Source organism: Molothrus ater, chromosome 6, assembly GCF_012460135.2.
Source record: "Molothrus ater isolate BHLD 08-10-18 breed brown headed cowbird chromosome 6, BPBGC_Mater_1.1, whole genome shotgun sequence".
Lineage (NCBI taxonomy): Eukaryota > Metazoa > Chordata > Aves > Passeriformes > Icteridae > Molothrus > Molothrus ater.
The window spans coordinates 2060984-2076423 of NC_050483.2; the positions used below are offsets into that span (position 1 = coordinate 2060984).

Here is a 15440-nt window from a genome sequence, read left to right on the forward strand (position 1 = left end):
ATGAAAAGTGTAGCCTGGAATCTTTTGGTGTGGCAGCTTCCAAAGGGCCTCAGGGATGCAGCTGAAGACTTAAACAGGCTGGAGGAGGATCCAGGCTAAGGCCTGGGTCACCCCTGCACTTGTTTCCCACTTTATGTGTGTGACCGTGTTCACAGGGGTCTGAGGATGAGGGAAGAGATGAGGATCTGACTCCATGTTTCAGAAGGCTGATTTATTATTTTATGTTATATATTATATTAAAACTATACTAAAAGAAAAGAAAAAAGGATTTCATAAGAAGGCTAGCTAAGAGTAGAAAAAGAAGGAATGATAACAAAGGCTTGTGTCTTGGACAGAGAGTCTGAGCCAGCTGACTGTGATTGGCCATTAATTAGAAACAACCAACATGTGCCAATCCCAGATGCACCTGTTGCATTCCACAGCAGCAGATAACCATTGGTTACATTTTGTTCCTGAGGCCTCTCAGCTTCTCAGGAGAAAAAAATCCTAAGGGAAGGATTTTTCATAAAAGATGTCTGGTGACATATGTGTGCCTCTCTCAGCCATGAGGGATACTGGGCTGGGGAAGGGGTTGAGCTCTGAAGTGAAGAGCAGCTTGCTCAGGTCCATTTGGATAAGAACTGGAAATGCCCCTGACAGAGGCTGTTTCCCTGCTGCAGGTGTCTGTGAGAACAGCCTGGACGGGCTGGTGTTCGAGTCGCTGATCCCCAAGGCCATCCTGCAGCGCTACGTGTCCCTGCTGATGGAGCACAGGAGGATCATCCTGTCGGGCCCCAGTGGCACGGGCAAAACCTACCTGGCCAACAGGCTGTCTGAGTACATGGTGCTCAGGGAGGGCAGGGAGCTGGCTGAGGGCATCATCGCCACCTTCAACGTGGACCACAAATCCAGCAAGGTGAGCGCGCGCAAACCATCCCGCACCGCCCACAGTGAGAGACCTTTCCCAGCCTGGCATTTTGAACTCACCTTCATTCTCAAAGCATTATGTTTATCCTGAAGGAAACAATACTCAAAGGTTTTCAGATTCACTTGATTATGGGTCTGGAACAGCAGGCTTCCAGGTGTGTATTGTATTTAAACACCTAAAGGTGTCGTGATTTTCAAGTGTTTAGGAGCCTGAGAATTGCCCAGGAAGTTAAACACCTGCATAAAATTCCCAGAGACTTAAGCAATCCCTATTGCATGTGGGCACTTTTCCCAAAACCCTCAAATGCATCTCCAGGCTGTCAGGAGCTTCTGCAGCTGCAGGTATCAGCATTGTAATCGTGTGCTGGGTTTGGAGGGGCTGTTGTGCAGACACATTCCTGGGCAGGTAAGGCGTGTCTTTGCTTTTTTATGTGCTGCTGGTTTTGATGAATGTACTTCCAGTGATCATCTAGATTAAAGAAAAGGAAAAAAAAAAATCTGTGTATTTGATGGCCTTAGGCATATTTTCCTCTGGAGGAAAGGGATGGTTGGAATTGTGGTTGTAAGCCATTGGTATGATTTCAGACATGCTTTAAAGCTGCTGAGAGCATTTCAACCACTCATCAGCAGCACCAAAAGCTCATCCTTCATTCCAGCATTGCTGAAGGCATCCAAATTTGGCATGTGATAAGGGATGGTTTGTTCCAGATTAATTTTGTCATCTGTATTTTGATGGAAAAACAGTTGCAAGATGATACAACAAATCTAGCTGGAATGTAGAATTTGGTTTAGTATGGGGAGAGTTGATCCAGTTCCTGAAAAGAAACAAAAATCCATTTCAGACCTCTTAGGTCTGACATCGATGAATAAAAAGCACAAGCTAAATTACAAAATATTACCCCTCTTTAAGCCCTTATCTCACACAGGATTTCTGGCACAGTCTCTGGGTCTTCAGCATTACCTGCAAAAGAGAAAGAAAACCATATCTTGTGTTTTCTCATAGAAAATGAGAAATTGTTAATGAGAAATGTGCCTTGTTAGATGTCAGACTCTTTTGCTTTAGATTTTGTTACCAAGCTTATTTATCTTAATTGATTTTTTAAGAAATGTGAAGGAAAAAAAATATTTTTTGCTTCTTTTCTTTATATCTGCTTTGCAGGAACTCCGCCAGTACCTGTCCAACCTGGCAGACCAGTGCAACAGTGAAAATAATGCTGTGGATATGCCTCTTGTCATCATTTTGGATAATTTGCACCATGTTAGCTCCCTAGGAGAGATCTTTAATGGACTCCTAAACTGCAAGTACCACAAATGGTAAAGAAATAGTATCAAAACACATTGCAAATGTTAATCCTGTACTCAGAGCACCGCTCCTGCAAAATCCAGTCACACAAAAACAAAGTCTGCATTAATTTAGTAATGTAGAGGAAGATGACCAGGTTGTCCGTATTGTGGACAGTGCTTCAGTGCTTTTTTCCTTCATAGAATAATCTATTTTTCTGAAATAAGTAATTTAAAAGTAGTTGTATTTGCTTCATGATGTAGATCATTAGTAGTAAAGCCCCGTTTGTAGTGGAAGGTCCTGTTTTGGGACTTCTGGTTTGCTTCCAGAATTTGATGTTCACAGAATCTCAGCAGAGAATTTGGTGATAAGTAACTACAAAACCTTCTTTGACAAAAAAGTTTTGAATGACCTTTTTTAATGTTCAGGTTTTACTTAAAACTTGCTTTTCAAAGTTCACAAGTTTGATTTGCTCGATTTTTTTCTCCCAATAGTCCATATATTATTGGAACAATGAACCAAGCCACCTCCTCCACACCTAATCTCCAACTTCACCATAATTTCAGGTACTGTTTATTCATGTTTCTCATTTATGTTTGTGGGCTGGCAGAGGAGTAATGGCTACTGAGTCATTTGAAATTGTTCTTATCAGCTGAAATAGCAAAGTGAGAGGGAAATGCCATTTGTTCCTCGTTGCTGCCCTGACATGCTCAGCTTGGTTATGGTGTTGTCATTAAAGGAACTGGGTTCATAAAACTTTTATTTTATAGAGGATTGTTAAGATATTTGATTTTCTACCAGATTTTCAGTAAGACAATATTTAGGCAAAGCAGATTATTGAGAAATGAGCTGAAACAATGCACAATAAAAACTGGCTCATCTAGTGAAATATTCCAAAGTCACTTTTGCTGAAAAACATGTATGACTGGAATAGCCCATTTTGATCCTGATAATCTGAAAATAAGAAGAGAAATGTAGTCAGGAATAGTTACCTTTAGTAGCACAGAAGAGAAATAAAGTCCATTTCTGCTGTTGTGCCATAGATGGGTGCTGTGTGCAAACCACACTGAGCCAGTCAAAGGCTTTCTCGGCCGCTTCCTGAGAAGAAAACTGATTGAAACAGAGATCAGTGGCAGGATGAGGAATGCAGAGCTGGTTAAGATTATTGATTGGATTCCCAAGGTCTGGCAACATCTGAACAAATTCTTGGAGGCTCACAGCTCCTCTGATGTTACTATTGGTAAGTACTCTGCCCAGGCATATATAAATATATGTATTTTATTTCCTTGTGTACTTCCTTGTGCTGTGTCAAAAAGACTTTCCTTAAAACCCTATTTTTAGATGTCATCACCTTTTTTTTTTGATGCTTACTGTGCTTGTGATTTGAGTGTAATATCTGAATTTCCCTCTCCAGGTCCACGGCTCTTCCTTTCGTGTCCAATAGATGTAGATGGTTCTAGAGTTTGGTTCACTGACTTGTGGAACTACTCCATCATTCCATATCTTCTGGAGGCAGTAAGGGAAGGGCTACAGGTGAGCAGGCAAAGGGAAAAATCATAGGTCTAGAATGGCATCTGTTCAAAAGGCAACAAAACTCAGTGGTGGCAACATTTTCTGTAGATACAGCCTCGCGTGTCTATGAAAATGTAACCAGAGTTGTCAATAACTTCAGGCAGAATTAGTCTCTTCAAGCACTTTTGAAGTAGAGAGGGGAAGAAATGATTAGATGCCAAACTGCTGATGTTTGCAGTAGGGGGAGTTAGACATACAAATACTTTTCAATATTGAGTTCCAAATGCAGACCTTAAAATTATCCTGTGCATCAGAGAAATAGGCTTGTCATCATTAACTGTGTTACACAGGATTTTCCTTTGGAAATCAAATCTTTCAGCATAGGAACAAAGCTTTGCATGGAGGGAATGTATACATGAGTGACAGGAGCAGTATCAGTGACATTTTGAAAACTTCTCAGTATTTAAGATTATTTTTTAGTAGATTCCTTCATAATTCTTTCAGAGGATGGAGTGAAATCATCATTGATTGTGACTCAATTACTAAACACAGACAATCTGGCAATTTAGAATAGTTTTTGGTGTCCCTTTGACTATGAAATTTGTTGGAATCAGGAGGAGGGTTCAGCAGAGAATTGCTATGGACTTGCCATTTAGGTAGGAGAAAAAAAGAGGTTTCTTAATAATCAGCTCTTTGTTCACAGAATAAGCCCAGCAGCACCTACTTTAAAATATGGTTTAGAACTAATCTTTTACTAATGGCTTCTTAAAAAATTGTGAAATACATGAATTCTCCAAGTTTTGGGTACAATTTGGGCAGCTGCCATTTGAAATTTGCCAGTACTTGGAGACCTCATTCTTTGTGGGACAGTTGTGTAGACTATTAGCCATAAGGAAAACAATAGATCCTGGAGTACAAAACACACTCAGGAACTTTACTAGAAATAGAACAAGAGAACCATTTTACATGCAACTTGTTTTAAAGGAAGGTAATGGGAACCAGGAATCTTTCCAACCTAAAACAAGAGAAAGGAGAGCTGGTGATTTTGCTTGCTCTTGAAATGGAGAGAATTGATACTCCCAGTAATGATGGGCTCCTTCTACTGGGTTTTGGAGCTCTCATATCATTGATCAGTACGTGTAGAAAGCATTGAAAAATTAGTAATGGAAGTGGAGAGAGAGTAATTGATAAAACCATCCTTTTGCTTCCTTGTTCTGCCCAGTATCTCCATCTTTCCAGGTGTAAGGACTTCAGTTTCTCACTGTGCTTTAGATTCTCTGTGCCCTTCAGCCCCATTTCCCCAAATTGCACTAATTCATCCCTATTTAAATAATTTCTCTTTTGTTTGGTTGATGGATAAGAAGATGCACTTTAGTACTTGAGGAGTAGCCAGAGTGGTGCTAATGAACAAGCTAATGCTAGAAAGGTGGGTTTCATCTGGGGCAGTTTTCTCTCCCTCACACCCACAAAGACTCCTCTGAGAGCCCATCTTCTTTCCTGAAATTGCCTTCCAGAAAGGAAAGGTGGACTCCTAATTTTGCTCTGATCTCTGTGGATCTGCTCTCAGCTATTTTTATATTTCTGTTTCTCATTTAGAGAATTATTTTGGGTCAAATACAAGCAAACCAAATGAATCCTTACAATAATTGCTCCCATGGGAGCTGGCTTGTTTTGTTCTTCGAAACAGGGATGTGAAAATTAGAAGGTTGTATAAAACCCAAGTTCTTCCTGCTTGGTGTATCAGTACAGAATGCAGCACCAGCAAAAAGAGGACACAGAGTCCCTGTGGCTTCCTGCCACTGTCACTCGTACTCCTGTGATTTTTCTTGCATGCTTTGTGGAGCAACCTGTTCCATCCTTGTCCCATGACTTGCTCACTGGAAAATGTGCCAGTGGGAGGGGTGACAGACCTGGTTGCCATGGTTGGTGAGTCATTTAATCTCTCCTGAGCTCAGATCCACTCAGCGTTTTGCAGGAGAAAAGGTGTGAAAAATACAAAATCCTCACCACTTAATGATACAAATGACATGTATCATTGTAAATTTGAGAATAAGGTTAAAATAGGAAATCTGGCTGGCCCCACGTTGCAGCTGGGAAGATAAAGTAGCAGGGCTGAAGGATGAAGGGTCTGTTTCAGATTGCCTAGCACCATCTGCTGGAGCCTCTGCTCCTCCTGCCTCACAGCACTTTAATACTTGGTGCATGCAGAATCTAAACCCACAAAAAACATACCATGGAGAAATAGTATTGAGGAAAGTGAGATAGTCCTAGATCCATCAGATAATGTCTTTGCTAGACCGTTGTTTTTACAGGAAGGGGACAGTGACAAAATGTCAGAGACAAGCACCAGTTGCTGAAGGATGTTGATGGTGATATTTATAAAGTGGAAATAAATGTTTTAAAGCCACTTGCAGTTGTATTTATGCTTTTGGAAGTCATGAAGCATTCAAATGAATGTTAAGACAAATGAATTCAAATGAGTTCATTCAAATGAATAGCTAAGACAAATAAAATAGAACAGGGAGGATACATTGGGATTATTCACTAGTGCAGTCTGTTCCATCCAGAAAAATGTTTTTGAAGCAGAGTTTGCCTACTTAGGAACCTGAGCATGGACAAATGCTGCTGGTGCTTTTTCTTGGTTGAACACAAAAAAAATCTGATGGAAAACTTTATGCCTTGACATCCATCATTCTTGCCTGATGACAGATCTCACGTTTCCTCCTCCACATTCCATGGATGGCAGTTTGTAAGGCAGCTGCCAGTGCAAGCCAGATGTCAGCACTGACGGCTTCTTTTGTGTGCTGACATTGTTTAAGTTGACTTAATTAGGTGATGTTATTTTCAGGCATTTCTTCCTTCAGCTGGTGCCAAGAGAAGGGCACTGCAGTCTTGGAGAAGGTGGTCAGCTCCTTCCAAATCATTGCCATGACAAAGGGCTTTGTGTGTGTTTAGGGCAAGGAAACTCTCCCATTCAGTCCTGCTTGTAAAGTGTTTCCTGCAGCACAAGAGCCATGGCACATTCATTTTGGTTAGGTAGGCAGTGGCTGAGATGGTTGGAATGTTTGACATGGCTTTGTGCTCTTTCAGTTGTATGGGAGGAGAGCGCCCTGGGAGGATCCTGCCAAGTGGGTGATGGACACCTACCCCTGGGCAGCCAGCCCCCAGCACCACGAGTGGCCTCCCCTGCTCCAGCTGAGGCCTGAGGACGTGGGCTTCGATGGCTACTCCGTGTCCCGGGAAGGCTCCACCAGCAAACAAGTTCCAGTGAGTGATGCTGAAGGAGATCCTCTGGTAAGCTCCCATTTCTGGACAGCAGAACTCTTTCATTTGCCTTGTTCCTAGGGAAATCCCAGTAAATCACTGTCAGTACCTCTGTTCTGAGTCTCAGTGTTGTTGCCCCTGCTCGTTCCTCCCTTTCCTTCCTTGCCCACTGGCAAAGCCAACGCCGCTGTAGCTGTCACGTGGAGTTAATGTTGCTCCTACCTCAAAAGTACAAATAATCATGAACTTCCTTGGCTCTGCAGATGAACATGCTAATGAGACTCCAGGAGGCAGCCAACTACTCCAGTCCCCAGAGTTATGACAGCGACTCCAACAGCAACAGCCATCACGATGACATCCTGGATTCCTCTCTGGAGTCCACGTTGTGATCTCCCTCAGACAGAAGCTGTTTCCTCTTGTCAAGAGCCCTGATCACAGACTGATGAAAAGAACACCTTCCTGGGCTGGGATCTCAGTATTAAGAGCTGCAAGAACAAGACACTTGGAGCAATCTTGAACCTGGGTGCAGGCAACCCAAGTGACCTTTTTATTGTTTTTCTTTTGACGATGATGAGAACTGCACTACTCCTTTGTTTCCTTCTTTTTAGTTGCTGTAAGCTCTCATGCCTAAGATCCTGAAGATGTTAAAAAATAATCATCATTACCAAGTTGAAGGGACTGGGGTGAGGGGCAGTTTCACAGCTGTGAAGCAAGCAGCTTTGTGCCATGTACTGTCTGGAAAGAGAGGGGAGAGGGAATATTTGCCTATGCTGCTTCTGACCAAACACATTCACGTGAGGGCTGGACTTTTACCAGTCAGCTTTGTGGGTTAAACTCAGCTTCATATAGTTCTGGTGCTATAACAATATCTATAACTTGCCTCCTAATAATACTCAATGAAGGCAAAGCTGCAAAACAGGGAAGTTTGAATAAATATTAAAAAAAGAGAAAAGGAAAAAAAAAACTAAAACAAAAAGCGCTGCTCTCCTTGCCAGTCTGAGACCTTGGTTTTCTTTCATTGTGTGTTTATAAAGATTATATATATAAATAGGAATATATAAAAATATGTATACAGTCTGAACAAATCAGGTTTTTTTCAAACACTGTGTAGCAATCAATCCTGCTACAAATGAAAAATCAGGTAGCCTTTTGCTAGTCAGGGCCCAATTCTCTTCCCACTTACATCCACACCACCAGCTGGGCTGACTTCTGTGGTGTTTACACCCCACTAATCCACCCTGAGGAGAGGGGGCTTCCCTCCTTCACAGAAGTCAGTGGCAGGGCTGTGCCCCATGGAGTCCTACAGCTCCAGAGGACCCTTGGCAGTGCACAGGCATGGTGAGCTCTGTACACAGAGGTGAGCTGCACCCCTGCAAAGCGATGACTCAGACTTTCAGGCTTTAATTCTTGCCATGAAATGTGACAGCTGTTTTTAGAAAACTTTGGCTTTTGTTCAGAGGTTTCATTCCAATCAGCACCCCATAACGGGGTTAATTAAAATTCAGCTCTGTGGCAGTTCCAGTGCTACTCTGGTGATGATACTTCCATGAATTTTCTTTTTAATTGCAAAGTTTAAAAAAATAATTTAAAAATAGCATTTCAGCAGTATTCAGGTCTGGGAAAAAAAAGATAAGGTACTGAGTACTGTGTCCTTTGAGTTTAGCTGTGCCATGCTCTTGAGCTGTGGCAGAGCTGTGAACCTGCTTTGGTTTCTCCTCCTCTGTGAACGCACACACCTACACGATCAGTGTTCAGGCTTGTACTTGTGCTGGGGAGCAAGAACACCTCCCAAAGAGCTGCACTTTCCTGGTGACACCATCCCCCCCAGCACATCAGCTGTACCTCAGCCAACACCTCACTCCTCAGGAGGGATCTGTACGAGCCTTTCCAGCTCTCCTCTGGTGCTGACTTTTAAAAGCGATGCCTTATTTTGTACTAATTGTGTTTGATTAAATTAGTGCTGTACATTATGGGATTTTATTTAAAGAAACAGGGCTAAAGTCATCTCTTGAAATATCATAAGTTGCTGTGAATATTGTTTGTATGAGATACTAGAATTTGTCTAAATGTGACAAAAAAAGGAGGGAAATGAGATAACGTTTCAGGTTCATATCAATCCCCAGCTAACAAATCACTGAAGAGCTGTTTTATCCATGCAGAAGGGACAAAGAAGCTTTTCAACTCTAATAAATTACAGGAATATGCTGGTTTTTCAATGTACAGAAAGAAATCTTACTACAAACACGTTTTCAATAGCTTGTGGGTTTAAAGGACCATAACAAACAAGTTCATGCTTCTGTGGCTCAGCTTGAGAGGATGGTTTTATTATACCTCATGACTTTCTGTAATATACCTGTACTTTGTCTTACTAAGCTGGTCTTGAATCTGCTCCTGTTACAACTTTTAAGTGCTGATGACTTTTTTTTTTTTAAGAAAAATATTGTAAAAGGAAAAATTTAAATATTTTAATGACGGGGGGAAGAGCTTGGTGTTGTTACTGTTTTAACCTTATTTCATTATTTCACTGAATGGAATAACAAAGGTTACTCCATTAAATTAAAGCCAATTTTCCTAATCCAGTTCTTGGTACTGTAAAAAAAATGGGTTAGATCTGTATGGAATCAAATCCATAGCATGCTGATGATGAGTTTGAGAGAAGTTAATTTTTCCAGTAGTCTTGACAATTCTGCTTCCCAGCACTGACTTTACCTGCTACTACTGTGAATTTTGGTACCTAATCCCCCAACTGAATCCATGCAGACAGAGCGTGTGCCTGTAAAAAAATCCAGTTGCAGGGCTAGGGCTTTAAATGGACTTAATATCCTAGAAAATGTCTTGGTTGACCTTTAACTGAGTGCTAAAAGACATGTTTAAAGTAGTGTTTTATTTGTGGGGAACGGGGTATTTTTTTTCTCATGTTTAATCCTGTGCTTAAGCTCAGAAGAAATTTCTATTATCTCTTCTTTTTTTATTGACACTAGCTTGGCTTAAAGTGAGAGAGGCAATTTTGAATAGGCTAGTCATTCTGAGCATCACAATATTCCATGTCTTTTCTGAAACTTCGGGAAGCAGGGTTACCTGTTGTGCACACGTCTTAGTTTGTATCAAGACTTTTCATAGATTAAGTCTTTCTTTAGGTGACTTTCTTCTCATTTAAGGCTTTTTCAAAACACTTCCTTTTTTTTATTTTTTTTTCCTTCCTTTTTTCTCCTCCTTACAAAGTTGGCTTGTTTAAAAAAAAATGTCAACAAGAAATGCAAGATTCTATGCAACATTCGTGTTGAGTTGTAAATTGAGAGAATAAACCATTTTCTTTCCTTCAGAACTGCCAAGAATGATACAGGCCATAAATGAGATGTGATTTATTTGGGGAAGGGGAGGGAGGGGGTTGGTTAGCCTTTTTGTACATTTTGAAAGAAGCAAACTTGGTATTTCATTGTTGATGCTTAACTTCGATATTATGTGTATGAAATCGTGTCTAAATGTGGCAATTTTCTTTCAAGAAAAAAATAATATACAAAAACAAAGCAAAAAAATCTTTGTTGATATTAAATGGAAGGTTGCTGTTTTGATCTAGTCGTTTCCAGTGGAACAGTTTATGAAATATGTTCTATAAGATGTACATTTTTTCATTGTAACATAGAAATGTAAATATTTGATTAAAAGTGCTGCATTTTGATGAATTTTTTCTAGCCATTTTTAAAGAGAAAACTAGGAATTGAGTATTTTGTGTACGTTTATGATGTTTTCCATTTGCTCCTCTCCCTATTTAATTTTCAGTTCTCATTTAGGATTGGAATTTGTGAATGGTCTGTTTGAGATCATGCCTCCCCTTTCTCACTCTCCCTGTTTCTACCCCTTCCCCACCCCGTGTCATGGAGAATAAAGCTGATGATTGTACCAGTCTTAAATTATTCATGATTCAATAAAATTAATGCTTATTTATTCAGATTTGTGGCTCCCCAGAACTTTTTATCCCTTCCCAATCACCATTCTATGATTTTTCATTTGCAGATCATGGGGTTCACTCCTTTGGTTTTGTTGGCTTTATTAAGTACTGGTGAGGAGGTGCCAACAGCCCTCACCTGTCCATCCAGTCTAGCCTGGAATGTTCCCAGGGGCATCTCCCACCCCTCTGGACAACCTTCACATTCCACACAGTGTTCCCATTTTCTCTTCACCCATTTGATAGAGACATTATGGTTATACAGTAATGAATATGTAGGAAACTATTATCCTCCTGACAAATAAATACTCTGACTAAAAAAAAAAAGTAAAAGTTCTCTATTCAAAAAGGATAAATGCAAAGACCTCTGCACTTGAAATCCAGGGAGTCTGGGTTGTTTTTCCTGGAGACTTACTGCTTCATATTTCTTTTTTGACAGTTTGAATGATTAATGTTGGTAGGACAGGTTCACATGTAGAAAATTTCAAAGAAAATAGAAAGAGAAGCTCTGCTGAAAACTGATGATTGTTTGTTCAATCCAAAAATGACTCTTAATGGTCTGTAATGTGGGCATTGTCTTTCCCCCACAGCAGTTTTCCAGGCAGAATTGCCTTGGACATGCTCAAGCACATTTTTCTGTGTTCTGTAAACTTCCTTTGATTCACAGAAGTGCATGTCCTAGACTTGGTCCTGGAAAATGCTTCAGCCATGATCCTGGACAATTTTTGAATCCATACTGGACTGCCAAAATTTTTATTATCTCTCAGGATTTCTTCCTTTCCTTTTTTGGCTGCCCTGTCCCTTTCCTGCATTATTCTTTTCTCTGCTCTATGCACACTGTCTTATCTTATCTACACTTATCTTGACTTTCTTACCTCATCTTCTCTTTAACCTTTATTTTCCTACTTTTTTTTTGTTTCCAACATCCTGTTTCATTTTATGTCCTTCCTGGATCCATCTCATCATTTCTCAGCGCCATAGGATCAGTGCTGACTTCCTTCCTTTCTGCAGTGGAAATGGGAAATTCTCTGGAGTCGTTCTATAAACTCAGCCTCCAGCCTGTGAGATGTATTGACACCTCTCTCGTTCCTCTGCCCTTTTCCACTGCTGCTCTGGAGTGGTCCCCTCAAGAACCAGAGAGGAAATTGCTCCTGGTACCCTGCAGGCTCCCATCCTGCATCCCTCACTTTCTGTCCCTTTCACCACTTACCTGATGGCCCAGGATTCTGACACTGAGCTCTGTGGTGACCAATGTGGGTGTTTAATCTGGGCTTTTGGGGGTTAGAGCAGAGCACAGCAGCTGAGGACAGCTTCCACTCTCTGCCCCTTGGCAGTGGGGCTGACTGCAGGCAAATCCTTCCCCATCATCATCATCTTGGTTGGTTTAGCCACACACAGAAATCCATGTTCCTCTCTCCTTCCTCAGTCATAGGATGGTTTGGGCTGGAAAGGACCTTTAAAGGTCCTCTCGTCCAACCCCTTGCAATGAGCTGGGACATTTTCTGTGAGAGCAGCTTGCTCAGTCACAGATATGTCTGATTTGCTCAGAGGCTGTTTGAGAGATGTTACAGGGGGTGGAGACCATGCTCTGGCTAAATATGGAAAATTTCCCCTCCAGGAAGTTCACCCATGTGGGGCTAGCCAAATTAGGAGGTCTGAAGGATCCTACATGAGATGGGATCCACAGGCAGATGGGAAGAGGCCGTGCTTCCACTGAGATCCTGACTGAAAGCCCTTTGTAGGTCAAGGATCTGGTGCTCTGCATGTCAGGGAGCCTGAGTGTGGCCAGGGCTTGGCCAGAGAGCCCTTGTCCAGCTCAGGCCACTCTAACAGAGATAAGCAGCTCTTGCTGGCCATGGGGCTGAGCCATCTGTGTGTCCTTGGCTTTGTCCAACCATGCAGCGAGAAGGCCTCATGGGTACATCCTTTCTGTCTGACAGCAGAAAGGGTTAATAGAGTCCTTCTGCTGTGAGAAAACCCCTCCTGTCATACCTGGAATGCCCACACCCATGGGTGGGGGTGGCCAGGATGCTGTGTGTGGGTGCTGCTCAGCATCTAAGGGACAGAAGATTGTCCCTGCTGTTCCCACCTTGCAGTGCTCTCTCTAACAAACTGCATTTGATGCCTCCCTCACTGTCGGAACTCAGTACATCCCTCTGGTGTCCAGAGTTGCTGAGGACCCTGGCATGCTGCCCAGAACACCTGGGGATTTGATTCTGACCCCTGGAGCAAGTTGCCAGCTTTGTATGAGGACATGAAAGTCACACAAGTTTGAATGGTGTAAGAACAAAATGATCACAGGGTGAAAATGTAGATTTTAGGATTTTTGGTATGGGGGTTATGAGGACAAGATGGAGGAATCTGAGCGTGTCCAGCCTTTCTTCTTCTTCTTCTTCTTCTTCTTCTTCTTCTTCTTCTTCTTCTTCTTCTTCTTCTTCTTCTTCTTCTTCTTCTTCTTCTTCTTCTTCTTCTTCTTCTTCTTCTTCTTCTTCTTCTTCTTCTTCTTCTTCTTCTTCTTCTTCTTCTTCTTCTTCTTCTTCTTCTTTTTGTTCTCCACTTTCTGCAGTGCTGTTGGCACTTTGGGGTTGGTTTAGAGTAGAGGTGCACTGTCTAACATGGGTGATGGGTATTGGGAATTCAGTGTCAATATGTTCTATGTAGTTTGTAGTATAAAAGGACAACAGCGCCTCGGGGGCGGTCACAGTGCCTGTGGCTGCCCTGCTGAGCAAATCTCCCCTGGGCAGAAAGGAAATTTTATAGATAAGAATTAATAAACAACCTCAAGACCAAAGAGTGAAGAGTCCAGACTTGTTCTTCAGTTGTGTGGGCTGGAGCAGAGACACCCTGCACATCTTGGGGCAGCAATTATCAACCAAAACCCGAGACCTCACCAGGCCTGAGTCCTTTCCACTGGGATTGTGATGAACCAGCACCACCCAGTGCAAAAGAGGAGTCAGGACACAAAGCCCAAGCCCAGGGGGGAAGGAACAAGCTCATGATCTCAGATCTGTGTGAGCACTAAACCTCATCCAGAACAGGATTTCTGACAGTGCTATTGCAGTTTTCAGCTTCACACTTTCTGCCAGACCACCAACCTCCAGTCCCAAATCTGTCCTGACTGTCTGTGACCGTGTTCACAGGGGTCTTGTGTTGAGGGAAGAGACAAGGATCTGACTCCATGTTTCAGAAGGCTGATTTATTATTTTATGATATATATTACATTCAAACTACATTAAAAGAATAGAAGAAAGGATTTCATCAGAAGACTGGCTAAGCTAAGAATAGAATCAGAAAGAATGATAGCAAAGGTTTGTGGCTCGGGCTCTCTGTCTGAGCCAGCTGGGCTGTGATTGGCCATTAATTACAAACATCCAACATGAGCCCAATCCCAGATGCACCTGTTGCATTCCACAGCAGCAGATAACCATTGGTTACATTTTGTTCCTGAGGCCTCTCAGCTTCTCAGGAGAAAAAATCCTAAGGAAAGGATTTTTCATAAAAAGATGCCTGTGACAACTGTTGAACAATCTATGACTGCACAGGAGTGCCCAAATCATCCAAGAGGATCCTGGAAAGCTCTGAGAAATGCTTCCTGCCGCACATGCTGGACATGCTGACTCAGAACAGCCCATTGCTGGCTGGATTTAGTGCTCACAACCTGCCTGATGATATTTACTTTACAGCACAACTATCAGTGGTGGCCTTGGATACAATGATAACAACATTGTGAAGTTTCAGATCCTGCTAAGAACACTGAAGACAGCGGACAGGACAAAACCCCCAGATTTCAGAAGCACTGAAACTTCCACTCCTGAAACTTCCATGTGCTCAGAGCCCAGCTGTGAGGGTCTGTGGGAAGCATCCATGGGGAGCACAAGCAGCTTGTGAGGGCTGGGAGTTACTCAGGAACAGTCCCACCCCTACAAAGGGAGAGGGAGAAAGCAGAGCAAGAGACCACCCTGGCTTAGCAGGGAGCTCTGGGATGTGCTTAAACACCAGAAAAAAAGATAAATACTGACCATGGGAAGGGGGCCAAATGCCATCAAGGAGTACAAGAACCTTGGTGGGGTGTACAAAGTTGTATTTAGCAAGGCTAAGCTTGGCTGAACCTAGGAGGGGTATGAGAACCTGTCCTGTGAAGAAAGACTGAAGCAGTTGAGTCTCCTCCTGAAGAGACCTTGTCGAGGACCTCATGGCAGGACTTCAGGGCAGCCAAGAAGGGGATGGATGCTCTCTTTTCACAAGGAGCCACGTGGAGAAGACAAGGAACAATGGGTACAAGTTGCACCAGGAGAGGTTTTACCTTGCTATCACAATGATATTTTTTACAGAAAGAACAATCATTCTGTGGAACAGTCTCCTCAAGGATACGGTAGAGCCCACGTTGATAGTGGTTTTCCAAAATATGGTTGATCAGGGTAATAGTCCTCACCTAGAGTCCCTTTCCCACCAAAGGCTGGACCAGAGGATCTTTCCAGATGTCTTCCAACCTGTGCTGTTGTATGATTTTATGAAGTATTTCAGCTCTTT

The 15440-nt window shown here is 42.3% G+C and overlaps 1 protein-coding gene across 2 annotated transcripts in view; it reads left to right on the forward strand.

Annotated features, from left to right (window-relative positions):
• The window catches only part of NAV2 (neuron navigator 2), a 213198-nt gene extending 202283 nt beyond the window's left edge, over positions 1-10915 (forward strand). For both annotated transcript variants that reach the window (XM_054515028.1, XM_036383390.1), the window contains 7 exons: positions 660-895; positions 2066-2220; positions 2683-2754; positions 3232-3428; positions 3603-3721; positions 6791-6994; positions 7228-10915. In XM_054515028.1, the coding sequence (XP_054371003.1) occupies positions 660-895; positions 2066-2220; positions 2683-2754; positions 3232-3428; positions 3603-3721; positions 6791-6994; positions 7228-7353 (1109 nt within the window). In that variant the 3' untranslated portion in view covers positions 7354-10915. The remainder of the gene's footprint in view (positions 1-659; positions 896-2065; positions 2221-2682; positions 2755-3231; positions 3429-3602; positions 3722-6790; positions 6995-7227) is intronic.
• Positions 10916-15440: the final 4525 nt, after the last annotated feature.